This window comes from Trachurus japonicus, chromosome 15 (genome assembly GCF_045865225.1).
Source record: "Trachurus japonicus isolate A0001 chromosome 15, Traja_1.0".
In the NCBI taxonomy this organism is placed as follows: domain Eukaryota; kingdom Metazoa; phylum Chordata; class Actinopteri; order Carangiformes; family Carangidae; genus Trachurus; species Trachurus japonicus.
This window is the reverse complement of record NC_140921.1, coordinates 21934127-21960616: the sequence shown is the minus strand read 5'-3', so window position 1 is coordinate 21960616 and position 26490 is coordinate 21934127. Positions and strand designations below refer to the sequence as shown.

General features: G+C 41.6%; 1 protein-coding gene across 2 annotated transcripts; it reads right to left on the bottom strand.

Moving 5' to 3' along the window:
* vwc2 (von Willebrand factor C domain containing 2) lies at positions 1 to 25852 on the bottom strand. 2 transcript variants are annotated; one of them, XM_085800519.1, is made up of 4 exons: positions 25587 to 25852; positions 16899 to 17628; positions 15464 to 15593; positions 1 to 843 (listed from the first exon to the last, which is right to left on the bottom strand). In XM_085800519.1, the coding sequence occupies exons 2-4, from the start codon at positions 17547 to 17549 to the stop codon at positions 692 to 694; spliced, it is 933 nt and encodes a 310-aa protein (XP_085656645.1). In that variant the 5' UTR covers positions 17550 to 17628; positions 25587 to 25852; the 3' UTR covers positions 1 to 691. The 2 variants fall into 2 exon arrangements, with proteins under 2 accessions (XP_085656645.1, XP_085656644.1); XM_085800518.1 differs by lacking the exon at positions 25587 to 25852 and having other exon boundaries at positions 16899 to 18100.
* Positions 25853 to 26490: the final 638 nt, after the last annotated feature.

Here is a 26490-nt window from a genome sequence, read left to right as displayed (position 1 = left end):
TTTACCGAGCACAGATTGGCATTTATTTGAAACATGAACACACAGTACCAAGAGATATACAAAAAAGCACTTTCAAATCAAAAACACATTTGAACATCCAAAAAAAAGAAAAGAAAAAAAGAAATCAGGAACAGTCAAGTCCTCTTGAATTTCCCTCTGTTTCTCATTTTGTTTTTAACTCTGCACTTTATCGCCCTGCACAGCAAATCTTTACCCATCACTCTGACATTGATCGCACAAAGTCTAGTCTGCACTTTGGTGGTAGAGGGGCAGGTGTCAGGGTTTGTTGGATGACACCACATGTCGAGACATTGAGGTTTTCACCTCCAAAGACAGCTGTGTGTGTTCTATACATTCTGTTGTTTTATTGACCTCTGGTCCAATACATTGCTTATTAAAATACAGAGGCTATAAAAAATATTTTTCACTAGTTCAGCATTAATGACCCCTATATGTATATATTCATAAATAATTTAATACATAGATAAATAGATATTCTGTGTGTGGATTATAAACTTTCATAAAAGCATTTTTTTTTCTGTAATGCAGGAGTGACTAGAGTATAAATGGTGAAATGCTGGAGGGCCGCTGTCCGACCCTGATGTCCAGTAGACTGTGTGAAAGGCCGAGAGTTTACATGTGGGTTGGCACTGGTGTTACATGCCAATGTCCCCCTTCGACGTGCCAGTCTCTAGCTCCGCTGGCACTCATTCTTACTGCAGGTGGCCTGACGCTCAATCTGCCATGTGCCCTCCTCGTATGTGCAGTAGCAGATTGTGCACTCGTCAATCTTCACCTCTCTGCCGGCCGGTATGACTGCTGTGTCCGCGTAGCAATTTGGCCCTGTGGGTGGTACAAGAAAAACTGGTTCAGACTGACTTAATATATTTTTAATACGTCTCCTTTGTGCTGTTGGCATTGTGTCACGTTATTGAGGTCAGCTCTGAGCACTGAAAATGTCTGATTTGTTTTGCTCCTGTGAATTAATTCATTGTTGAAAATCTCAGATACAGCACAGATGGTGCTGGAGTAGTAACAGGAAGCTGAGAAGACAAGAGTAAAGAAATGCCCGCGTTGAGGTTGCACTCCTCTGTGACATTTTGCACTGATAGACCCATGACTGCATACATTTATTGTGCGAGATCCAGCAAGGACACTGTTCAGTGTGTAAAAGTGCAGTTAGAGGTCTGAACACACAATTCAATGTCACATGCCTTTTGTCCTGCCTGAAGGATCCCAATCAGTTTAAAATTCCATGAATTCGCAGACACCCTTGTCAGTCTGGACGCAGGTGATTTATGAACCGCAACAACCGTTGTGCTGATAGGAAGTCATGGTCTTTACTTATAAACCCAGTAAGTGACAATATATTTCTGGATAAGCAGCACTTGAATTACAGCTGAATTACAAGTTTTTCTTGCATATAGTTACATAGTTAGAATTCATAGTGGAGAATTCATGACAATGATGTTATTATGTTAGACAAAAATATTCAAATAAATATGCTATCAAGTCAAGTTCATCATTAATGATTTATTGTGTTTTTCCTTTGTGAGATAAGAGTGAGAGAGCCTGTTACTGTATCTGAACAAAATCACACAACAAGAAACAATCACACTTGATGGATGTGGCGACTGCATTTCCTGATAAACAGAAGATCCATAAGGTTTAACATTTGCCTTCACAATTTTATCATAAAAACATACGATAATATCAGCATTTCATATTTTAAATATGCTAATGCTCAGCATATCAATACATGGTGTGAATCAATGTTTTTGACCCAGATTAATGCAGTATTACTGCAAATATTTAAATAAATGCTGGGGAACACATTTTCCCTTCATGTTCACTTGGTAAACAATACTACAACCTTGATGTTTGTGCATGTTGTCTAGTGCTGTCTGGATGTATAGTGAGAATTTGACTCACAGTATCCAACAACCAAGCAATATATCCCATCACGCATTGTGCTGCAAGACAGAAAAACAGTGCACCAGCACACTCATCAACAACAGTGTGCAATGTTGTTTTTGGACACACTCCTCTAATAGGGAGTTGTAAATAGAGGAGTGATTTATGATACAACCTTGAATATATAAACCTGGATAAGTGCATAAATTACCTCCTCATATGAACAAGTAAATCTCTAATTAGCCCAATTATACACTCTGAGATTTTGCTGCTATGTGTTTGAGCATGGCAAATTAGCTTATAGGAGCTAAACTTAGATATTAAAAAAAATATGTATTTTGAATTGTGCAGCATATGCAGTTAACTTGTTAATTAGCCTTTAGACCCACCAATTAGCTCACAAGCTAGTTAGCTCACTGCATCTGCTGCCACAAATAAGTTTTCCATTTGAGCTTGTTCTCTGAACTTTAAATTTTACCAAGGGTTAGTGCTCAACATTTTATCTTTGTTCCGGTTGTTTCTATTACACTGAGCATTGAACACAAAACTACAGTAACCATTCAGGTTAGATTTGTAGTTTAGGTTGATCCCCCGTGAATTTTTCTGCTTCTTTTGTTGGTGTTTCCACAAAAGAATCTCAAACACGTTGTTCCTGCTCCTCTAAGATAAACTATAGCTACTACTGCCCAACGAAACAACAAAGGTTATCATACACATTTTATAATGTTATGTTGTAATCATCAATAACAAGGCTTCAGTGTTTGTTATTCTCGTCGAGGACCCACACTGCAAGACTTCTATGAAAGTACAGCGTGGAACAAAGGCCAGTGGGACACAAGCTTATTGGAAAGTAGGACAGGACTTAAGTTATTCTTTTATTGCTGCTTTTTAGATGTCATATCTGCTGCAGTGACCAAATCTCCATGTGGAGTTCAGCATGGTTAGTCGTCCTATTTCGTTTCTTTAAGGGTTTCATGACATCTCAGTGAGCTTGAACACAGTCAGTCAGTCCAAAAAAAAAAAAGATAATGAACACAAGAGACTGAATGTGCTGCCCTTCATTTCATTTCTCTCAGTGGAAAATGGGCTCTCACATCTGGGCTTTCATTGATTCCTTCCCAAAATAGGCGTTCTGGTTATGTGAATGTAAGGGGCACAGAAATATAATAGATACACTCGCGTCAGGATTTATGAACCGGTTTCTGCTGCTGGTGTCAGTGTTCAGTTGTGACAGGAATTTATTCAGGATGACACTGATACTCATCACATTTAATGGAGTGAATGAGTTTTCACCGGGGTCCCTTTAAAGGTGCCATGAATTATCAGCCGGCTTTGTATCTGCTTATCAAACCACCGGGCGGCCACTTACAGTTTATGTAGAGCTCCCATCAGGGAAGACATGAATCCTGGGATTACAGTGATTACACTGAATTCTTAGGGTGTGGAGGGACGAGTTTCTATCCTCTACTGTCTCGTTCTGGGATTCAAACCTTCAACCAAAGCATTTTTGTTTTCATTTAGACTCACTTTGAGGTGTGCACATTAGATTGTTCCTTAAGCCACAGAGCAAAGCATACATTTTAGTGGACTTCACTGTGGGAATGCACAGTGGATTTGAGCATAACAACAAAATGAAGCAGCTATGGGACTGTTATTTTTCTCATTACTATAGAGGAAATTGGCTCACTAATGAAAATGTTGATATTAGGTAAAAAAAAAAAATTTAAAAAAGGTAAAACCACAGCTCTGTAAGTAGCCCAGAGAGTTGCAATTAAAAAAAAAGGAGCCACCACTGGAGCCTGGCTTATTTTGTTGCTTCCTTTCATGTGACACTGTGTGCACCAGAAATCCAGTTGCTGGGCCCACAATAGCAAACATAAACGTGCTCCTTGTGTCACCTACAGAAATATGTTCTTTGGTACTAGGTGTGATGGGAAAGCTTTTCTCTTCAACCACTGGCTGGAGAAAAAAAAAAAGTCCTCATAAATCATCCATTATCTCTCAAGCTGCATGGCAAAATATAAACACTGAGGGAATTGTTCCACAACATCAGGTGTAGCATAACAATGGCTATTTCCCTTAGACTAACAAGGTCTTGAGCCACTCTGTTGTATAATTAAGATCCTGATAAATGGTGAGTGTTTCAGCTGCAGCCACTGCATTTCATTGGACGGCAGCACACCAGAAGGAGCGTGCTGGCACATCAATCAATGCGAACAGTTTGCCGAGGCCTGTCAAAATGTCAACCCTAACACATTTATAAGTCCTCAGATGAACACACACACACGCACACACCCTATCTGAATAACAACTCATCCTATGTCCCACGCTGCTGTCGCTACTGATTCATCATCATTAGCAGCATTTAGAACACAGTGTGTCGAATAAAAGACGCATATGTCAAGGATATCCTGGTAGAGAAAAATGTGAAAAATAATCACGCACTTTACAAAATAAATCATAACTACTTCCTCCTGGAGCTGGGATTAAAACCACAGCCTGTCAGCCAGACATTCACGGTTGCATGACACTCGCTTGTGTTAATTTATGCATGGATTCGGCGCCACTGTGCTTACTCATTGCCATGGCCCTATTATTCTGCCATTCATATCACACCCACCTTTTTGTCATTGCTTCATTAATATAATATATCCCCATCTTGTCATCACTCTCTGTCTTTCTCTGCCTCTCGCTCTCGGTGGCAGGAAGAGATTTTTATAGGCACATCAGGCTTCACAAGAGCTTTCCAGCGACACCCGAAGAGGCAGAAACAAATGGACTGTGCATGTGCATGAGCAGTTGGACTCAAACTGTCACTACAGCGTGTTAGAAGTTGGCATGGGCAGTGTGTGAAAAAGATAGCCATTAGCACCTGTGGCTTTGGCTCCGTGGCAGCGCCTAGATAATAGACGGGGAATCGAGGACACATCCCAATCATCACACCCCTTAATTCTGAAATGTTATAAACTTGCAGAGCTCCATTATAAGGTAATGGGAAAAGAGGAATAGCAGAAATCACTCATCTTAATGCATTTTTTGAGTACATTTGCATTATAAATGCAGAATAAAAATGACCTTGCCTTCCGAAGCCAGGAAGCAGGAGAACGTTCTTTTTTTTTTAAGGGGGGGGGGGGACTATGATTTAAGAACAATATGAATAATTTGTTGCAGAGATTTTAAGTGAAGCGGGTTCAGCCTTTCAGATATGACCAGCCCCACATACAGTACAAGCTGCACATGCCAGGTTTTTCTTTTGTTCTTATGAAAGTGCCACCTCATGTGACTGTTTGTTTGCATATGCTGTCTCCAGCTACTGCGCCCACTGATCATCTTTGTGGCTGAACAACCCGGCTGCACACACAAGTAGCACGACTGTCATAACCGATGTCCTTCACAGGAACAAAGCCACAAACCCCCTCGCCAGTCTGCACAGCGGTGTCCAGGTGATGGTTCTTTACTGGAAGACCTTCATTTACTAAAAACTCGTAAACAGCTTTGACGTCACTATAGAGTTCAATTTGATTTGTTTTGTTACTCTATGTATCTGTGTTGTGAAAAATGAATTTGAATGTCTCATTAACAGTGACTTTTATTCAGGGGAAAATTTAGAAAATAACCTCTAACGAGCAGAGCAGAGCCCAAAACCATTCATTGACGCAGCGGTACTCTAATTGTTAAGACATAATGTGACTAACCATTACCTTCATTCTGGAGACCTTTCTCTGTTGTTAACATAACTACATCCACAACACAACGGGCAAATGGCCTTTAGATAATAAACCGTAGCGGTGTGACTCGAAATGGTGAAAGATGGGGAAAAACTCATTTTAACCTTTTGTGAATTTATTAAATGATGCAAAATGTCCTACTTTTGCTTTCCAGCTTAAATGAAATCAGCACACACTTAGGCCTGGTTATTATTATTCGTGATTACATCATGAATTACAGTCAATGTGTAAAATGTAACAACAGACTGAACTCATTGCTGGTTGTCGTTGCTGTACTTGTTGTTCTGAGACAACAGGATAAGAAGACATAATTGTGCTGTTTCGTTTAATTAACCATTCCTAAAACACATACTCCCAAACAGGGATTAGCCAATTGTAATTTAGCAACATAGGCTCTAATAGCAGCAATAGCCTATTACAGTATGTATGTAGTTTAGAGGGTTGTCTGTCCATAACCTAGAACAAAGGTGTAGGAAATACATTTAACAGTATATCTAGTTTTTGCAGGTTCAGGAACATGCAGCTTTAACCTCAGCATTTTTCCTTTGTATTATATAATTTATGTAGCCATATAATAGCAGGCAGTTTCTCAGGCTTTGCTTTAAAACCATGACCGGGAGCAGTCAGAGGGGACGAGGAAACAGCAGCAGATATGTAGCAGGGCCACCAGCTGTCTGTTCAGGTATGTCAATTAGGCTGATGAGCTCACACAGATCGTGAGATTTAACCGCAACAGCACAAATGAGCAAACAGCGCTCACAACATAACATAAGCCATTGTTCAAGGAAGGTTTAAATCTGCAGTGTTATTGCAAATTGTATGACGTTGATTGTCCGTCACATGGTTTCTCTGCGTTTTAAGATTTTAGATTTTTCTGATTTTCTGAGAGAGATCGTTTTTAGGATCTTTCCCATGCAGTTTTTCCACCAAAGTGCAGATGGTTCCATATTACAAAACAACAGACTTTATGAGCATCAGTGGTGTGGCAGAGGGAAGCCAGACGTCCCCTGCTTTTCAGACTGCAGTTGTCATTTTAATAACGAGTCTCAGGCTCAGTAAATATTCTGCTCTGTAGCTGCCGTCCTTCCTCTTCCCAATTCTCATTCTCAGACAAACAGCTGCCTCTCTAAAATCATGTGTGCATATGTCGTGAAACCACAGTGGCCATGAGCTGTAAATGCCTTCTCCAGATAAATGTCATGTCTCAGAGGAGGCCAGGTTGAAGTTGGCAAGCCTTGATGAAAAAAAAGGGAATAATTACCCAATCAGATGAAGCCATCATGATGTCACTGCCAAATTGTTATCCCATGGGAAGCAGTCGCCCTCTGGCCTCACACCGACCAATTTGCTGGTTTATAACGTCATCGACATTGACATTACAGATAACAGCTGACCCGACAACGCTGGTGAGTGCAGGTGTGGAAGGATACAAAGTATTTGCATTTGCCAAGCACATAAACATGTAATGTGTTTGATGATGTAGCTACTGTTGTTTTATGGTGTGAAAATTAAACTTCAAATGTCTCCTGGTTCAGTTTGTGAACGAATGCATCTTTTATTCCTAATGAATCTGTGCTGTGTGTAATCCGTCTGGTTATTCATTCAGGTGGAGGGTTACACCCCCTAAATAATAGACTCTTGACTTCCTCAATAGTTCTCCAAGTCATGTCACTAATGAGAATGTAATATTTTAGGATCTTATTTATGATCTTACCAGGGGCTGTCAGTTTTGTGTAACAAGGGCATCTGGTGCATGTAATGACAGGAAGCCAAAAGCTCCTGTTTCTGGCAGCAGCCACATGTCAAGGGGTTTTGGGAGATAATAGTCTGCAACGTTTTTGGATCGAATTCATATATGAATTAAGTGTTTCCATTCACTTCAGCAGTTTCTTTGTCAAATAGTCGGAAAGAGCATGAAAGATATAGGAGTCGTATAGGAGTTAGATATAGCAAATTTGTAGTTAGCAAATCACGTATTCAGCAGGTTCATGGATAATCTTTTATCAACAGGTGAAATGGGACCGATATCTTAACATTTGTAATGAAGCATAGACTCTCCACCACATTATAACTCAGATGCTCTGGTATTGTATACATAGTGTAACAGTCAATGAGAATTAATTTGGAGCTCTAGTCTTCAACAAGCATCCTGCTACTGATTGAAAGTGGACTAAGACTCAAAGCCATTTCCCTGATGCATTTGTTTTTCCACAACCAGACAAAGGAATAATAAATCTGACAGGAAAATCTGATTACATGGAATATTTGTCCAACTTATACTAAGATGAATGTAAATTTATACTGTAGATGCTACCAACAGAGTTTCATGAGCTGCAGATTTACCTCTTTAGAAACCGTGGTGGGTTTACTATCACAGACTGGAGTAAAATGAAGCCTGCAAGAGCACAAGGCCTCCCCAAGATTAACAAAGACTTTGTCCGTGTTCCTCCATTATGTGCTATTATAGACACCACTGGAAGCTTTTTACTATGTGATAAAAAAAAAAAATCTTTCATCTCTTCTGGCACCTGTGGCAAGAAACGAATATCCTTCACAATACTCCTTTGATGCTGCCAATCGCATTTAGGACCAACCAATACACACACCTTTGTGAAGATGGACACAGATTCGTGTTAAGTCTCTGCTCACTAATGCACCGCTGGAGAGAACAACTGATGTTATCCTTAGGATCTCAACAAGCTTCAAGAAAAATACATTGAAAAATACATTGCAACACATTAAGAATACATGCGCTAAAATAATATCGTCCTGTAACAATAAATGCTACACTCAAACAGGTGTCTGTGGGATTACAGCTTGGGCTGGTTCTAGCATTACGAAATGATGACTGAAATGGAAACAGACTGCAATCATGAAATCTTCAAAAGGAAGGAGTCGGAAATTTCTGTGCTGCTTTGTTGAGGAGACGTTTGTCCCGGTGAAATCCAACCACTACCTCGTCTCTGTCCTTTGATGTAACTCAACTCTTACATGTGTTGAATATTAGTAGATCTGGGTGGGTTTATGTTTTAATTTTTAAAGCAACCCAAGGAAACATTAAAGAGTCAGTTGGCATTCTGAACAAGCTGAAGCCTGTGAGTGACAGATCTAAAACTAAGAACCTACTTTTTTTTTAAAAAATGCCCCATATTTTACACTCTTCAGGTGTTTAAAGTGTCAATCCGTAAGAAGATACTATATTCATGGCTGGGTGTTTTGTGAATGCTCTCAGAAAGATATAGAAGATATAACAGATTACAAGCAAATATAGCATATTTTAGACAACATAAATTTCATCAGGTAGTATGGTGGGTCTAGGTGGGCGGGGCTTATCTGCTTTGTTGTGACATCACAAAGTCACAGAAGTCCTGATGGTTGGTTTTAAGGTTCCTACAGGCTGTGTGTGTATTTCTCTGTAGACTGAGTCTTAGATAATTTCACAATATGAATATAGAACCCAGATCTGTGTTATTATCACACCACACATGGACTTTTCAGGCTGAAACTGAAGATCGACTATTTGAAAGAATAAGTACTGGTAAATGTGCAACATCATTAGTGTAAGCTACATGAAATGTCGCAAAGCTTGACAGGAGTAGCAACAGTAACTAAGGGCTGGGAGGCTTCGCAAAGAGTCTGTCAGAGAATAAAAAACAGGCGCTAATTTTTGTATTCATTGGCAGGGACCGGCTCCTTATCTGTGTTGTCAGGGTGAGATGGAGGCTGCTTCAGATGGACCAATCACACCATTTCACATTCATATAAACAACTTCCTTTTCATTCGTGTGTTTTTTATGATTGTGTTTCTCTTTAGAAAAAACCTGTCACGTCTTAAAAGGCTCTATGAATCATGCTTCTCTTAATTTAAATGAGTCTGCATCCCTCTTGGCAACCAGGCTACTATGTCTCGTGTTGCTCCATTTGAAGTGATTTTGGCCCCAGTTCAGACTGTTTATCACATCCCCCCCAGATTAGTGTTGACCCTAATGTTCAAGTCTTGAAGAGCACCGCTTGTTTCCTCATGCGTTGCCAAGGCGATACCCTGCAAGAGCAAAGGACAAGAGGGAGGGAGCTACGGCCGAGGTGCCAAGGAGAGAGGCTTCTCCTGCATTGATTTTTTTATTTTATTTCCTGAGCATTCTTCAAAAGCAGATGCTGCAAGAGAGAGAAAACTTGGCTTATAATTTAACAAACACTTCCATATCTTTTACACCTATATGTCAAAGAAGGAGAATAAACATTTCAAGGAAAGCAGGATAAAGAAAAACTCAAGTAGAGGACATGTTTTTCTATCTTTCCTCTTTGACTTGTATTGACTAGGTGTTCTTTGGGTGAATCAATATTGTTTAATTAAACTTTACGGTGGCAAGCAAATGATAGTCCCAAACTTCAGGGGGTATGAAACTATTTAATTGCAATGTGTTCCACTGCTTTAAGATAATGAGTAAAAAATGATGAGAACCTGCCTCCATTCACAGCTGTTCTTTGATATTCATGAACAACTGTCTGCGGTGGATGTAAGCGATACCTCTCACTTTCATCTTCCTCCCCTGGCTCTTCCCCAAGTGTCTCCTTGCGTACAAGCTGAATAACACATCTGAGACAGGGTGCTCTGCCATAAGCATTGATTTTGCATGCCTGAAAAGGCCAAGATAATGCCTGTGCATAATTGATGAACTTATCAAACATTGAAATACTTCATTGTGATTTATATCAATAGTGAGAAAAATGGTAAAGAGGACTGTTAGCTGGGAAATGAGGGTAAAAGACAGCAGGGATGACTTGTTGAATGAGAAGCTACAGCTCAGTTTTTCTCTACAGATCTGCTGCTTCAGTCTTTCAGCTCATTTATTCCATTTTCTGTCTTTTTCTCTGCTTTCTTGTTTTTTTTTTCTCCTACTTTTATGTTCACACTCCTAAACTCCATGACACACTATCCTTTGACGGGAGCACGACACATCTGGTTGAGTATTTAATTCGTTTCCATTAATGAGCTGAGCTTTGATGTGGCACTTTGAGTTCCTGGGAGGTCTTAACATCTGTCTTGCACCTCAAACAACATCTGTAGACAAGACAAACAACAGAACAAGAGGAGGAACTCTCCTACGACCTCCAGTAACCTTATTTTACATCATCAGTATTTCATCAGCGAGTCACCACGGCGGCACCGTCTCATATTGAGTGCTGCATGATCAACAGTGGTGAGGTGGGAGTTGACAATCATTGATCCTCATCATTTAAATCACGGCGTCTGTAAAACCCTGGCAAAGACTCATCATGAATAAAAGACAAAGTGAAATTCAATGTATAATCATTTTGATGTTGACACAAGCTGAAGGAAGATCAGTGGTGTGGTTTAGGGTGATGTCTCTTTTACTTATGTTTGTGTCTCCTTCATGTGTCTTCCATTAGGTTAATAGTTTAACAAGGCGTCCCCTGCATACTTCTTTTTTTAATTGGTGAAAAACATGAGTAACAAGTAGTGACATGAAAACTACAGTGACCTGGAAAACATGGTTACATGGTGTGGATTACATTAAGTTAGGTTAAATATGTTGTGGGTATGCATGATTAAGTGATTTCATAAGAGTCTGTGGTATATAATAAAAATATTCATCATCATATTCATAAGGCCCGCTCCCCTACAAGATAATGAAAATTAATGTTGGACCTTTTATTTATGAAATATTATATTATATTTTCTGCATCCTGTCCACTGAGGACAGATACACTGTCTCTTTGCCCCGTCAGGCGGAGGAGGTTCTGCCAGGTCCTGACTGTTTTTTTTATTGTTGTTTACCTTGAGGTGTTTTGCATGAAATGAATGGATAATGAAGTCCTCAGAGTGTCATGTATTTGATGTATTATACCCTGACAGACACCTCCATTTTCTCCAGCAGGTGGAAGGTGACGCTCACAAAGATGTCTGGTGATTGCAGAGCCTGTTTACACCTCGTGTTTGCACATTGACCAGCCTGCCAGCTCTGTTCATCAAATCAGAGCCAGACACACTCCCTGTCCAAGAGCAGATTGTTAAACACATTCTGATACAAAGATGTTCAAATCCAATTAAAAGTTTGAGCTCTGATATTCACAGTAATTCTGGATATGAGAAAAGCCAAGCGGAGGCAGAGAAATGACAAGGATTATTTATTATTGAAGTGAAAATCTCACCTACTGCAGCTTTAAAAACCCAGTGACTGCTGCACAAATCAGGCGTAAATGCTGCTAAAGGCTATTTCTGCTTTTTTCTAAATACCACTGTGCTCCTGTTGATTACTCCAAAAGCGGCTGAGACCGAGTTGACACAGGGTGCATGACGATGTAGCAGCACACTCCTTATTATAGCTAAGTGCCATGCAGGTGTATGTGTGAGAGGAAATAACAGGAGCCAGCTAAAGGGGCAATGGAGAAATCTAGTTTTTAATTTACATAAATGTGAGGAGGCTCATGAGACAGAATTAAAACGATTGTTGGTCAATCTAGTAAAAGACTGCACTCTGCTCTAAAGCCCTCTTCAATATACTGTACAATATACAGCCCTGAAATGTGTGACAAGGCTCCAACAGCTGGATCCTGTAGAATATACATAACCAGTGTTTAGTTCAGGTGAACAGCTAATGGTGCAACTGTTTAAGGGATAGTTCAACATTTTGGCAAATTGCGCATCAGCTGCTTTGCATGAATTTACCTCGAAAACAACTCTGTCTCATAACTTTCCGTTATTATCTCATAGCGTGGTGAATGTGCAGGTTACAACTTGTCCACAAGAGCGTTTTGGAGTTGTTGGATCGTGTATTTGATGAGTTTGATGAGGGAAACCAGGAAATCCCATTAGCCTCCGTAGCGTAGCTCTGAGCAGCTCGCCGCTCTACTCTGCCATTCTAAAAATAGCTTGCACTGACTATTAAAGGTAACGAACCTACTCCTAAAACTATAGGGATTTTTGAATGGGCCAATTTGCCAAAATGTTGCACTATCCCTCTAAAACTGTTTTTGAAAAAAAACTGGATGCAGCCCCTTCACTGGACCACAGCTGGTGATCGTGTGATGCACAACACTAAAAGTGAGAATAAACCAAAGATTGTGGTGCTGAGAAACTTGAAATCCATTTTGGAGTTTAAAGCAGAAGTAAGCGGAATGTTTGTGTTAATATAAGTCTTAAATAGTTATATCTTCCAACAGCAATCACTTACATAGAGCGTTTGGTCCGAAACACGGGTCTGTCAGTCACTCTGCTCTGCTGTAAGCCGAGGAGAAAACGTCTTGTATACTTCCTTGTAACCTACAAGCTTTATCCAATGAGGAGAGAGAACAGCATGAAGGGCTGTGTGTACAGCCAAGGGATGCGCGTGAATGTGGTGACGTAGGGACGAGGACCAATAGATCCATGACGAGGGCGGGGGCTGCTAACTCCATCGGCTGACAAGAAGTTAGCCAAAACGACCGGATCGCTTACTTCTGCTTTAAATTAATTTATTTTTTGATTTTGGCCCCTTTTTTATATAACTTAGGAACCTATGGCAGAGCATTTTGTTCAAACACTCTACAACAAAGTGTTTTTAATTTAAGACCAGTTTGATTTGAGCCTGTTCTTGGCTTCTCCACCACAGCAACAGTTGCCAAGGCTCATGGTTGTTATAGTATTAAGAGCCATCTGCGATGCCACACTGACAGAAAACACACTTAGAAACAATGATAAAATAACTCAAACTAATAGCCATAACACAACCCCCATGGTATTGTTACATTTCCCAGAAGGCTCCACATTTCTTTGGTGAGGTACACAGAGGATATCATTAAAAGAAAAACTTGAAAATAGAGATTTGAAGTGGGAACCGGCAGCTGCTCTCATTTTGCAACTCTTACTAAAGACTGTCTGACTGATAAAAGCAGACAGATTTCAAACTGCAGGCCCTAACTTTATAGCACAGGTTTAGACAGCTCCTCCGCAGCCACACAAGACATCACACAACGGGTTTCACAGGCTGAGTAGTAGCCTCCTGCTCAATGTCAGTAAACTGATCTTAATGCGTAAAGTCAGCGTAATGCCCCTTTAACCACAGAATCCCATGGGAGTAGAATAATTCAAGTATTTCTAGCGCAGACTGTGAGTGTTAGTTGTGGTCAGGTAACTTAGCCTCTTAGACTTAGTGAGCTCTGTTTGCAGAATGGTAATGTGTGGTAATCTTATGGTAATAGGGACTGATGCTGCCCTAAAACTGAAAATCCTCACCGGCTGAATGAGCCCGTGGATTTGGTGGGACTTTTGACTGCAGATGCATGTTCTCCTCAAGTCTGCCACATCCCTGCACGGACTGCACTGTATCTACATCTGTCTCCTTGACTGATGTGACTGCGAATGCAACCCACAGCAAGTCCACTGGGCATTGCACAGGGGGGAAATATGGAGCACTGCCCAAAACTTGGCGCAAAGCAGTCTCAGCATGATCAATATGTGCATATATAAAAAGTGGGTGAACAGCAAAAAGGGAACAAAGGACCAGTGTGTATTCCCCAAGATTACAGCAGGCAAATATTAATAGAGCATGTAACGCTTCATGACTGCCAATGTTTTCAACTCGTTATCTCTGGACAGGGTTTTAATTTGAGTGGGACAACCTTTGATTGATAACCAGTCACAAACGTTCATTACACTTAAATGCTTATGTCTATAATGTTTTATGAGCCTAAAATGATCCATGAATTATCCTAATGTGATATTCTGGGTGTAATTATAATGAACTAAGCAGATGGTGAAGAAAGTGCTGTAGGTGTTGTGTGGACATATTGTTTATTTCATCCAGTCGAATTATCCTCTTGATATTTTTTTTTTCTTTTGTGGAGGAATTTCTATGCAAATGCAGCAGGTTTTGTAATTTCACTTGAACAATCTCTCATTTCTAATTATCTTGTGTTCATCATTTAATGTATAAATGTTCTGTTTGAACAGACAGCATGAAATATCACAGCATCTCTCTTGCAGTTTTACCCCAAAAACGATATTAGCTGCTCCGTCGTCTAATAAGTGGCTCATACAGACGAAGCATTTTAATGTGGAGTGCACTGTCTATCTTGACTCTTGTCACAGTGATGCTTTTCTTTCTCTTCATGCAGATTGCTTGCTCTTGTTTATAGCATACAGCCTGCACCGCTTTAAGATTCCAAGTCAGAGATACATATCGCAAGTCATCATTCTTTTTGCTGAAGGAAGCAATGTTGCTGACATTGCCATGTTGCATTAGAGTCACACCAAGAAAACAAGGGGACATAATCTAGGACATGCTGTCTGGAATCATCCGAAACAACTTCAGATAATCGACTCTGAGCCATTGAATTCCTTCTCAGATGGGCCAGAGCTCTCAAACCAATAGGATCATACGCTCACGGCCCCTCACAGCGAAAAACCCGAGCAGACCTCAAATCTCAAACAGACAGCACTGACGGATTTGGAACATACGCCGCAGCCCTCATCAGATAAACTAAGTAATTATATGACATTAAAACACCAGTAAATGTTTCTTTTTCCACAACTCGTGACTAATTAACCACATTTGTTGGTGTGAGTTGGATCTCATTACTTCTATTGTTACAAATATGCAATCTGATATAGAAGCGGACTGCAAACACTGCAGTGCAGCACGCTGCGTTCTTTGTGTCAGCGAAATGATTTGTGCTACCTTGCCCTCGTATCTCCTGCTGAGGTGCCCTTGAGCAAATCAAATACACTTTACACTGACGCCGCCATGGTGGAGCCGTAGGTACCCAGCAGCCACCACGAGCAGACTGGTTATAGTGGAATCCTCTTGACTTCTACTCACCGCTCTTGCAGATGGGACAGCACTGATCCGGCTCGTACTCTGGGTCCACGCACTCCGTCTGAGGGCAGGCTGCCACCGAACACAGCACCTCCCCGCTTGGCTCGCACCGGCACTTCTCACATGGAGACACCTGGATACCAGAGAAGAAATAAGTAATTAACACCCTTAGAAACAGTTCACACACAGATACACACATGGAGACACTGTGTTGAGAGAAAACAAACTATCCGCTTAATTAATTTCTTGCTATCTTAGTCTCTGGCTCTTTGTGTGTCTCTGTGTCTGCCTCTCTTTTTCCACTGTTCTGTCTCTCCACAGCTCCACTATCCAATCAGCCGATATGGAGAAATCAATAGGAATGGGAAACAAAAGAAAGATGCTTCCAATTTTCTTTCTGCATGAACAGGAAGAGATAGAAATAAGTCGGTTATCCAAGTGTTCCTGCGTGTCTTGAAATAGAACAAATGAGGGACAAGGGCTGGGACTGATTGTATATGTTTGGAATACGCAGTTCCTACATTTCCGATCAAAGGCTTCATTTAGCCGAGGCTTGCATAAATCCGTGCACCTTTAGTCTTAACAAGAGAGCAAAGGTTAATTCTACCCGTGTTGTTGCGGATAGTAGAGGCTCGCGCCTCCGCACAGCACTCCACTTTGAAAAATGGAGCGAGGCAGCACTTAGTACAGTGCTCCAGAACTTAGCAATCAAGCGTAAAACCTGCCTGTTGCTTAGTTTCAAAGCTGCCCCCACCCCCTCCACACCCCCACCTCGCAGTACAAAGGCTGACGTATGCTGCTCGAGAAATATATATTCCTGTAGATTTCCCACAGAAAAGACTTGACACAGAGCCGTCAGTAACACCATGTGTTAGAAGAAGAAAACTCCATATTAGCCCTAACCTCCTGCTGAGACACTCACCACCATACAGAGAGGCTTTAGGCACTGTTAAATGTACCATCTCATAAGACACATAACGCCGCGGTTGTGGTGTAATCCTGGGGTCGAGCTCTTCAGAGAAGTGTCAGAAGATGAAACATTAGAGATCTGGCTGTGTGTGTGTGTGTGTGTGTGTGTGTGTGAGTGTCTTACCAAACACCCACATGTGGCATCATGCTCCGCCGAGTTGTAACATTACTATAACTCTAATTCCACCATGTGTATCAACACGACTGAATATGGAAACACTCTGCTGAAGCTGCACTGCTAAATTCAGCCTCTGGTAATACGCCGGCGTTGTGTGAGAAAAAAAAGACAAGTGCTGACCTTTGCCATTATAAATCTGCCTGCCTGCTCGCTTGCATGCTGCAAGGCAAGGTAACTAGTTTCTGTGTAGCGTCTGTGATAAACTCCATTGAATGGCGAGGAGTGTTCTGTCAGCACTTCTTTCAAGTTTGAGCATGTCAAAAAATGAGTGAATGCAGTTAATGGGCTCACCTTAAACTCTTCAAGCGAGGCGTAGATCTTGCCCCGGAACTCGCAGTAGTTCTTTTTCTCCTTGCACTGCGGGCAGCATTGGCTAGTGTCCACTTTAATACAGCGAGGGTGAACCTTGGGACATTCTGGCTTGCTGCACAGAGGGCCCTCGTCCGTGCAGAGGCAAGGGCACGTCGAGGGGCCCGGGGTGAACTGCTCTCCGATGGCAAACACAAAGCCGCTCTCGTCCATGCAGCCTTTCCCCCTGTAGTCCGGGTAGGCATACTCGTCGATAGCGTCCAGGGAGAGGGTGACGTCGCTGGTGGGACCCTCGTCTATTTGGTTCAGGCTGTCCTGTTCGCTCCATAGATCCTGGGACTTCCCGTCCTTAGATCCCTGCGCCTCGGAGCCGAGGCCCGGCCTGGCCTGCCTCGCAACGGTCCTGTTGGGTCCCAAAGTGTTGATTTCCTCCGGCCGCTGCTGAGCGCCGTACCCCAGCAGCTCCTCGGGGGCCTGCTTGTCCTGATGTTTGTCCTCCCTGGCTTGGGTCAACACCCTTTCCAGACGTTCTCGGCTCACTGGTAAGGTCGCTATGGGATTGCACTGAGCGCCGCTCATCAGGAACCCAAGAACAAAGAGAACTTCCGCTGTCATGGCAACGAAGTGCAGCATCTCTCCCCACCACCAGCGAGGTGGGAAAACACCTTGGCTCACATAACACACTTCACATCTCAGGTGTGAGCCAGTCCATCTGGAAAGAGAAAATTAAACTGGGGTTATGTGCTCAGTATTTTGTCACTTCCCATCCCGGGTGTGGCGTTTGTCTCATTTAGTAGAACGGTGAGAGAAATTCAGGCCACTTCAGAGCACTGTTCAATCATGTCAAGCAAACATCCCACTGAGTGTGACGCAGGGCTGTAGGAGCAGTGAATTGGATCCTCAGGACAGGGACTATTCATAGGGCTGTGTTAGGAAATCAATACTGCTTCATACTGTAATACTTCCCCGCATCAATTGGTCACAGCAGTGACAGAGTAAGAGGAAAATCACCAAAGAGGGACCTGAATCTAACACTCTTAAACTCCTGCTCCTTCTACGGAACAAAGCACCGGGATCAATGTCTGCTTTATTTAAATGAATCACAGACAACTGTACGAAACCAGAAATTGATCTGAAAATAGAACATAATTCTAGTCTGGGAAGATGAATTTACTAAAGCTGACAGAAGTGGCCGTATCAATTTCAAGATGTGGTCAGATCTGCCGAAGCCCCTGCCATGAGCCGAATATGCATCAAAACCTCCTGTAAAGGAGGCCCAATAAATTTCTCATTGTTTTCCATTAATCAAAATAAAAGCACATCACTTTCTTTACACTTCTGAGGAGTCAATATACAGCAGCTCAAGCGAGTGAAATCCCAGCCTCAACAGCAGACGTTGCAGAGGCTGCACATTTTTTGAAAAAGCCCTAGTCAATGTTTTTGTTTTATTCTCTTGCTTAACTTGATTTACTGCGGCGTCTTGAAATTCAAATGCCTTTCTATGATGCTTTGCTGCGTGTGGTGGCCTACTTCCATTCATTTCCCTCACTCCAAATGTTTGGTGTCGCCGCCGAGCTTCAGTTGTGTTGACATTTATAGCTTCTTTTGAAAGGGAGGTGAGATTACGTCGTATTGACTGACACTTCAATTAACTGTAAAGTCCTGTCTGGGCTTGGTTAAGAGTAGCTCACCATATTGATTAATTTGTCAACTTCAATGAACACGGCTAATTTCAAACAGAGCAATTAGAGGCACTAAACAGGAGGTGATAAGCAACCGAGCACTAAGTAAACAGGAAGCAAACATGATTAGGCGTGTGGTGATACAGAGCCAGAGCAGACGTCATGTTGGGACACTAATTCTATAAAATCAGTCTTTAAAATCAACTGCGGAGCCAAAGTCCCTCTCTATGTTTTGATTTATACATTCTGATATTTCTGAATTCTGATCCACTCTGAGGGAGAAAAGATTGAAATTGACTTCTGGCACACCACTGGTATTTGAGCGGTGTTTTAGCCGAATTGCTATGTTTGAGGCAGAATCCTCGGAGCTGCTGTGGAACTGAGAGGAAGCAGAACGAGGTGCATACCGATAATGTTGCTGCAGCTGAGAGAGAGGGAGAGAAGGAGAGAGGGAGAGAGATGAGACCAAGCCTCATTAGTAAAAGGACCTCATTTGGCTTTTCTCAGCTTCACCTCTCCACCTTAACAGCTGTTACGAGCTGTCACACAGATACCGCCGCCGTGCTCTCCGTCAGACTGCAGCTCTGGGTGGCTTTCAGGTGGGTTGTCAAGTGGGCACAAACTAGCCGCGGCACCGCAGCATATTACAAGATAAAGTCTGCCAATAGATATGTATTTTTATCACTGTCAACAGATTCAATAAGAAAATCACAACCAGGCAGCAACACCATGATCTTAGTACAGTAACAGGTGCTTTTTGGATCAGGGCCTGATACATCTTACTCCTGTGCCATGAAGCTCTATTATTGTTCAAAAACACATCAGTAAGACACCGGTGTACTTGCAACACCTTCCCTCATTACAGTGAACACACACACTGTAGGTTATGGTGAGTCACTTCCAAATGTAACAGGGTTGTTAGTTACAGTGCAGTGTGTAGCTGTAGCCTACTGAGAGGTGAACGCTGTCTCCTAGAATCTTCTATACAACTTGATGCAACAGCAAACACAATTTGAGCGAAACTTAACTGGACATTTTCTGAACATAATGAGGACATGTTAATTTATCCTAAACATCCTTAACATATTGGTTAAATGTTGACAGATTTTTTTTTTTTTTTTCAGCCAGAATATCCAGTCTTGCAGTGAAGTATTTGCACAGTTGAGAGACACAGGAAATGGGGAGGCAGATAGAGGGGGAATGAAATGCAGTAAAGGGCCACCCGATGCGGGATTCAATCCAGGGCCGACTGCAGTGAGGACTATAGCCTGCTCAACTCACTGCGGCCCACAGCACCCCACATTATTTTTGATGCGTTTGCAACATAGGGTTAATTTGTGTCCTGGTGTTAAACAGAGTTAAGTTCGACGTCAGTGTTTTATTCCCCTAAACTTAACGGTGCTTTTAACCACCACCATGGCTTTGAATGTAGAGCAGGTGGTGGTCATGGTTGGCTGACAAGAGTTTCAGCCATGATCGTGTTCACAGTGGTGGTTATAAAATACATCCTCCCAGCGGTGCTGTTTCTTCAGGGAATGCCAGTGGCTACAGATCAGAACGTGACAATAAAGGCACCAGCAATACTTCCACTTCTGAGGACGTTTGAGGATGAACATTTTATTCTTCTCCAAACATTGTTCAATGCTAACGCTAAAAGTCACATTCAAATTTACAAATAGGCTACCACTTACAGTAGAAAGATTTTTCTAGCATTTTTTTTAATCTAAATGTATCTACAGACTTGACTCTGGATGCCAACACGCTTCTGCTGCTGTAAATAAATGTAACGTTTTATTCTTTAAACAAATTGACATATAACAAAGTAGGGGTAATGCAAATTGAAATAGGCTAGCACAATAAGCTATCTATTATCTAGCTCATATATCTTGTTGATGTTTAAGCTACTGTTCATTTTTTGCCTGTGCTGAACAGCACCAAAAAACAATAAGTCAACTTAATGCTAAACAAATAACTTACAATGGTGTTGGATAGATTTTGGTGTTTAATATTCACTACACCAGATGAATGAATCCATGACTGAAAGTAGTCCACTCAAAAATGCACTAGTTACTCATGTTTGGCTAAATAATCATTAGAAACTGCAGTATCCAGCTGTTTCTTTGAAATAAAAAGCCCTCTTGAAAACTAAAATATGTGACCTGTTTTACAAGAATTATGTCTTCAGTAAGAGTAAACTTGAAAAGTACAGAGAGACCGACTTGTTGGTTTGAAAAAGTGTTGGTTATAGTAGTCCTTTCATGGCTTTTAACAATAAGAAAAATACACAATAACACCAGCTGTGCATTTTATTCTTTAGAACCTCGTGTTTATTCTCTGGATGTGCAAATTAAATCATTTGCTACATTCATTGCATCTTAATGCCATCTTTAATACAGATCACATTGTTTCTAAATGTCTGTCTAATTAATTCTCAGCCACACAGCATAATGTGTGTCAAATGTCATGGGATTTTAAAGGCTAGACAGGAACACAAATAAGTCCTTTTTGGTATAATGGGCCCATCCCACTGAACACTTTCAAGATGCCAATGTGGATACTTCTTCTTACCACTCAAGTTCAAAGGATAGCAACTTTTTCACATTGATGGTGTTGCATAAGCCATTTGGTGAAAGGTCATGGATTTATCTTTGGCCCACAGCAGAGGATTCTGTGTTTTGTTGTTGTTGTTGTTGTTGTTGTTTCTTTTGTTTCACTGCTATACATTCTGGCAGAAAAACAAAACAACAACACCAAAAGAACCCACAACTATACTCACATATACCATGTCTTACTATAATTTATATATCTGAAGCATTAGGTAAAATCTTGTGTTATGGACTGTTAACCAGACAAATTGTATTAATTGGAGCGTAATGAGCATATAGTATGTGATAAACTACAACCATGGTTCTGTAAAATCTCTTTAAGGACCTAGACTTCACATAGAAACTGTGTTTTTAGCAGCACTGCTCAAATAAGACACACTCACACTCATAAACTCTACACAGGTGTAATCTGAAACAGCCCAGAAGCCTCACACTAACTACTAGTTGCAGCCATCAATCAACGGCATACTAGCTGTTATATAAGCCAGAATCACTGAGTTCATTCACACTTCTGACACATCTGAACACCCACTTCAGAGCAAACAAAATTAGCTATGTAAGTGGAAAAACTCTCAATTAAAACTTGTCAGCTCCAGATAATTATCTCTGGAAAACAAACACTAATTAATGCTGGGGAAAATGGCTGTATATATATTTTTGTCTTGAAGAACAGTCAACCTTTTCCACTGTGCACAGTTAAGTGGTCTTGTGGTTTCCTTGTTATTTGACTAGTGACAGATCTCGGCATGGCTCCAAAAATACTGAAATGGTGAGAACAATTATCAAGGCCCATAAAGTGCTAAAATGGCATGTAAGTCCTCCTCCAATTATAGAAGAAATAGAATGGAAAAACTTTTACAAATTTTAAAACGCAACACTTTCCAATTTGTATTACATCATAATTGGTGACCATTGACCAAGAAAGTTTTATCAACAGGACAGAAACCTGTAAACAGCCATCAAAATAACTCCTCTGAAACCGAGCCTTCCATGTAGCTATAATGTATTGCAAAATGTGTTTTAAATTGATTTTTAATGAATAAATAATGATGCAAACATAAGCCGGTGATTTATTATGACTACACACACACACACACACACACACACACACACACACACACAAATACACACTCTTGAATATATTACTACAAAAAATAAAAAATAAAATAAAACGCGGCTCATTTATTCAAAGTTGATATCAAGTGAGTTTCCTTCTCCAACTCCACCACCACTGAGCTGACCTGCTGTGTGGTCAGTTAGCGCCCAGACCAGGAATGTGAAAGTTGTCAGTTCAGACCTCTGGTCTAACAGGTCAACTAGCAGGGAGACTCAATAGCTGTGGAGGCTAATTTCCATGAAATACAATATTAAAAAACATCTTCATAGACCAGGATCCGCCCTTGTGATACCAATAAATAGTATAACACATACTAAAACAAACAGTAACAAAAATATTTTAATATGCTCTGTAGCTGTGGTTAAAACCCTTATTGGAGTTATAAAAGTATAACTGAGCTTAAATAATAATAATGTCTTTATACATATATATATCAGATATACTGGACTTTTTTTGGCAAAAAGAGGAAGTAAATTAATGTATATTTTTCCATGCACAGCCCATACGACTCCTTAGAAAAGCCACAGACACTCTTCTCTTGATGAGGTTTAAAAAAAGGTCAGAAGAAATATTTAAAGAGAACAAGGCAATTATTAAAGTCTTGACCTCTGTGTCGATGGTTCTCCAATTGAAATGGGCAATTAAAGTTTACACTTATTTTTACCACTGTGTATTTTTCCTCATGCTTTCAAACACAGAACTCAGTGTGGATTTATATTTCTGCGTAAGAACTATAAATAATAATTGGTATATTTAAGTATGAATGAAGTGGGTTTTACTGATATTTGATTCTGGCACAAAATCCACTTCCAGTGTGACAGTTTATGTCACAAAGCAGCTGTCCTCAGTGGGCAGACTGTGATATAAACTGGACCATACATTAGAAGTCTCCTCCCCTCCTCCTTAAATGTGACCTGTTCCTGCTTCAGGAAGCTCTACAGCTTGATTTTCTGCACACAGAAAATCGTTTCCACTTTCCACTGACATTTAAATGTTGCTGTTGCTTCGTGTGCTGGGGAGAATGGAGTCAACATTAGCCTCAGTGTTTGGCAGCAGGAGCGGGTTCAGTCATTATCATCACCGTAGATATGAATCCGTCTGTCAAAGGCCAAAGTTCTGTTTACATCTCAGGCCATCGAACACAGCCGACTTGACCACTGAGGTGCAGCAACAATGATTAATCAAGCAAATACTCGACCTGGCTGTTACTTCACGGTTCAATGATGCTCACCATCGCATTGATTTATGACTCATAAATTATTGTCATTTTCATTATCAAGCAGAGAGAAAAGAGCCCATAAGTCATGACACAACAACCTGAGCTTCGAGTCAGATTTTAGCTCCACCTTGACTAATAAGATACTATTATTCACACAGATTGAATTGGCATGGCTTCAAAAATAAACAGTGAGGCGCTTCAGATGTGTTTAGGTTGTCCTGCCTCTTGCTGTCTTGTCTGATGTCACTCAGACAGGTTTCTTTCAGGGAGGTTAATAGCTGTTTCACTCACAATAACGCTATAAATAGGGCCAAATGTACTGTGGCAGTGCTCTCATCTCCAGGAATTTTCCACACTCATGCTGGGATGGTTTTTTCTTTTTGTCTATTTGTTTATTTCTAATTATCATTTGCTCTTCATGTAAAGGAGTTGCATTTAAAAGAATAAATAGGCAAATTTGTCAATTTGATCCAAATAAAAAAACTGATGTAGCAGCAGCGAGGCTCACAGCACCCTTCGTGTTTTGATTTCTGTTTAAGGCCGTGCACGATGTACAGGGTTCGACAATGAACCTCCAAAAACAAGCACACATCACATCCACATTGTCTTGGAGAGAAGAAAACAACTCCTGCGTTGTCCCTCTGTAAAAATCAAACTGGATGTCACTGAGAGGAAAACCATCTCCTCAGGACTGGAATTAACTCAGACTGACAATATGCCCTCACCGCTGTTTGCCCTGCATTTATTGCACATTATATTCTCCTACTTACACCGTTCCAGCATCCCAACATGCCATCGACAACACATGGGGGAGTGCAACAATTTACTTTGAGGTCTACTTCAATTTATGACAAAGCAGATCACGGAGGACGAGATGTGAAATGTTTAGACAGTGGAGGCTAGTGGGCTTGGATCTGACAGGGCAAAGAAAGTATTGAAATAATGATGCCACGTTTAAAAACTCATATTTATACACATAAACAGCTTGAAATGATGAAATCCAGTTACAGCAATAAGGGACACTCAGGCAGGATCCAGAAGTATTAAGCCATCTGCCAGTGAGTAAAGATTGCTGCAGGGCTGTCTAATTGAATTTTATCCTCCGACTGTAAATCCTACGAGTGACCCAAATCAAAAGAAAGTTGGCCTAAACATGAAATGCAAAACCAAGGGCCCTTGCAAAACTGTCATAAAATCTTAACATTATGTGCAAGGTGAGAATTCGCTCCTACACAAAGGCTGCCAGGAGAAGTCTGAGGCAGAAACCACATTACAGCGAGGAGAGAAGATGAAAAGACGATGGTGATGGTGGTGATGATGATGATGATATAGCCTCTTTGACTCTTGTGTGTCTCACACCCAGATATGTATTGACATTTAAAGAAAAGCGTGGATAAATATCACCAGTCTCTCTATGACTGATAAAACAACACACACACACACACACCCCCCCCCCAAAAAAAAAGCAGCGAAGAGAAAACCATTTTCTTTCAACACCCTGTCACCATGCAAGCTCCTACTTTGCAGGAAAACTGAAATAATTGAATGATGCATGCATTGTATACTGTGTTAGGCAGCCTGGTCCACTGTTTGAGGCTGTGTTTACTGGTTGTTGCATCCTCAAGTGTGTGTAAGCAGACTGAGTCTTTGTGCAGCCTCTGAAATCCCCTCTGATGCTTCTTAGACCGTCCTCGCTCCTCTTATAGCATCCAGACACCAATACAGTTCACTTAACACTGGTTCACGTGCAGCTTCCACAGGTGCAACAGCCTTTTTCTGCATTAGTTTCCCCACATCAAGCTCACATAGGCACAAGGTGATGGATGCTGTTTAATTCCCAGCCAGACACAGTGGCTTTACTGTAACCTTGAGTGAGTGAAATCTCACACGAAGAGCAGCTCATTCCCAAAGTTGATGAGAAACCTGAGCATGCAAGCAATCTAGTGCAACAACGCACGAATAAAAAACACTGCAGACTCCCACACACACACACACACTCACATGCACGCACGCACGCACGCACGCAGCAACACTGATATAATTCACCTGTGATCCTCGGGAGTCTGTCCGTATCCGTCAGTGCGCCGGCTTCACTCAGCCTTCGGACTGTTGGACAGCGGAGCTAGTAAGACAGCAACAAATGATCTGTGGTGAGGAGATGGAAACTGACGCTCGTTAAGCCGCTCAAATGCACAGTTTCCTCGGAGGATGCTCGCAGGTCATCAGCTCAACTTTAATCGCCACACAGAGTGAGAGCGCTCCGGCTCTGTTCGCAACTGCCGCGCTGCTGCCGCTGCTGCTGCTGCTGCTGCTGATGTTGCTGCTGCTGCTGCTCTGTACTGGCACTTTATTTCTCACGGTGACCAGAAATAAATAATTTAATAAACGGGAGGAGGAGGGGGAGGAGGAGGAGGAGGAAGAGGGAGGAGAGGGAGGGGGGGTAGCAGTGCCCCGACGCCACGTTGAGCCGAGAGGCCACTAGATGGAGCAAAGCACGGGAACAACAGGCAGTCAATTAGCCCAATGGATGATTCGCAGGTCGGTTCACGAGGTTCGCGCACCGCTGTGATTAACGACTTTACTTCATTATCTCGAATTAGGAAGTCGTCTCGGTGACACGGCGCGCTCCCCGGATAATTTGTTGCCGAATGAGAAAAGAGCGAAGCGAATTATACAAGCAGGGGAATTAAAAATGCAGCCAGAAAAGTGTCAGTGTGAACGGGCCACCTGAGTTACGTCCAACAAGGCTGTGCAGGGCCAGAGCCAGGATTTTAGGAACACCGAGTCCCACGGTAGCCCCCCCCACCACCACCACCACCACCCCACACACACACACACACACACACACACACACACACACACACACACACACACACACAGACACTTGTTTCATCCGTCATCACCCTGACCCTGAATCAAACCATAACCTTGTGACACCCAGACTCGATGT

What these genes read in the sequence shown, in the direction of transcription:
- vwc2 (XM_085800519.1), bottom strand. Translation starts at nt 17,549, where the DNA reads ATGCTGCACTTCGTTGCCATGACAGCGGAAGTTCTCTTTGTTCTTGGG. An exon ending in CCTCGCTTGAAGAGTTTAAG is followed by an intron (nt 15,594 to 16,898) that starts GTGAGCCCATTA and finishes TCTGGTATCCAG; the next exon opens with GTGTCTCCATGTGAGAAGTG. An exon ending in CTGTCCCATCTGCAAGAGCG is followed by an intron (nt 844 to 15,463) that starts GTGAGTAGAAGT and finishes TACCACCCACAG; the next exon opens with GGCCAAATTGCTACGCGGAC.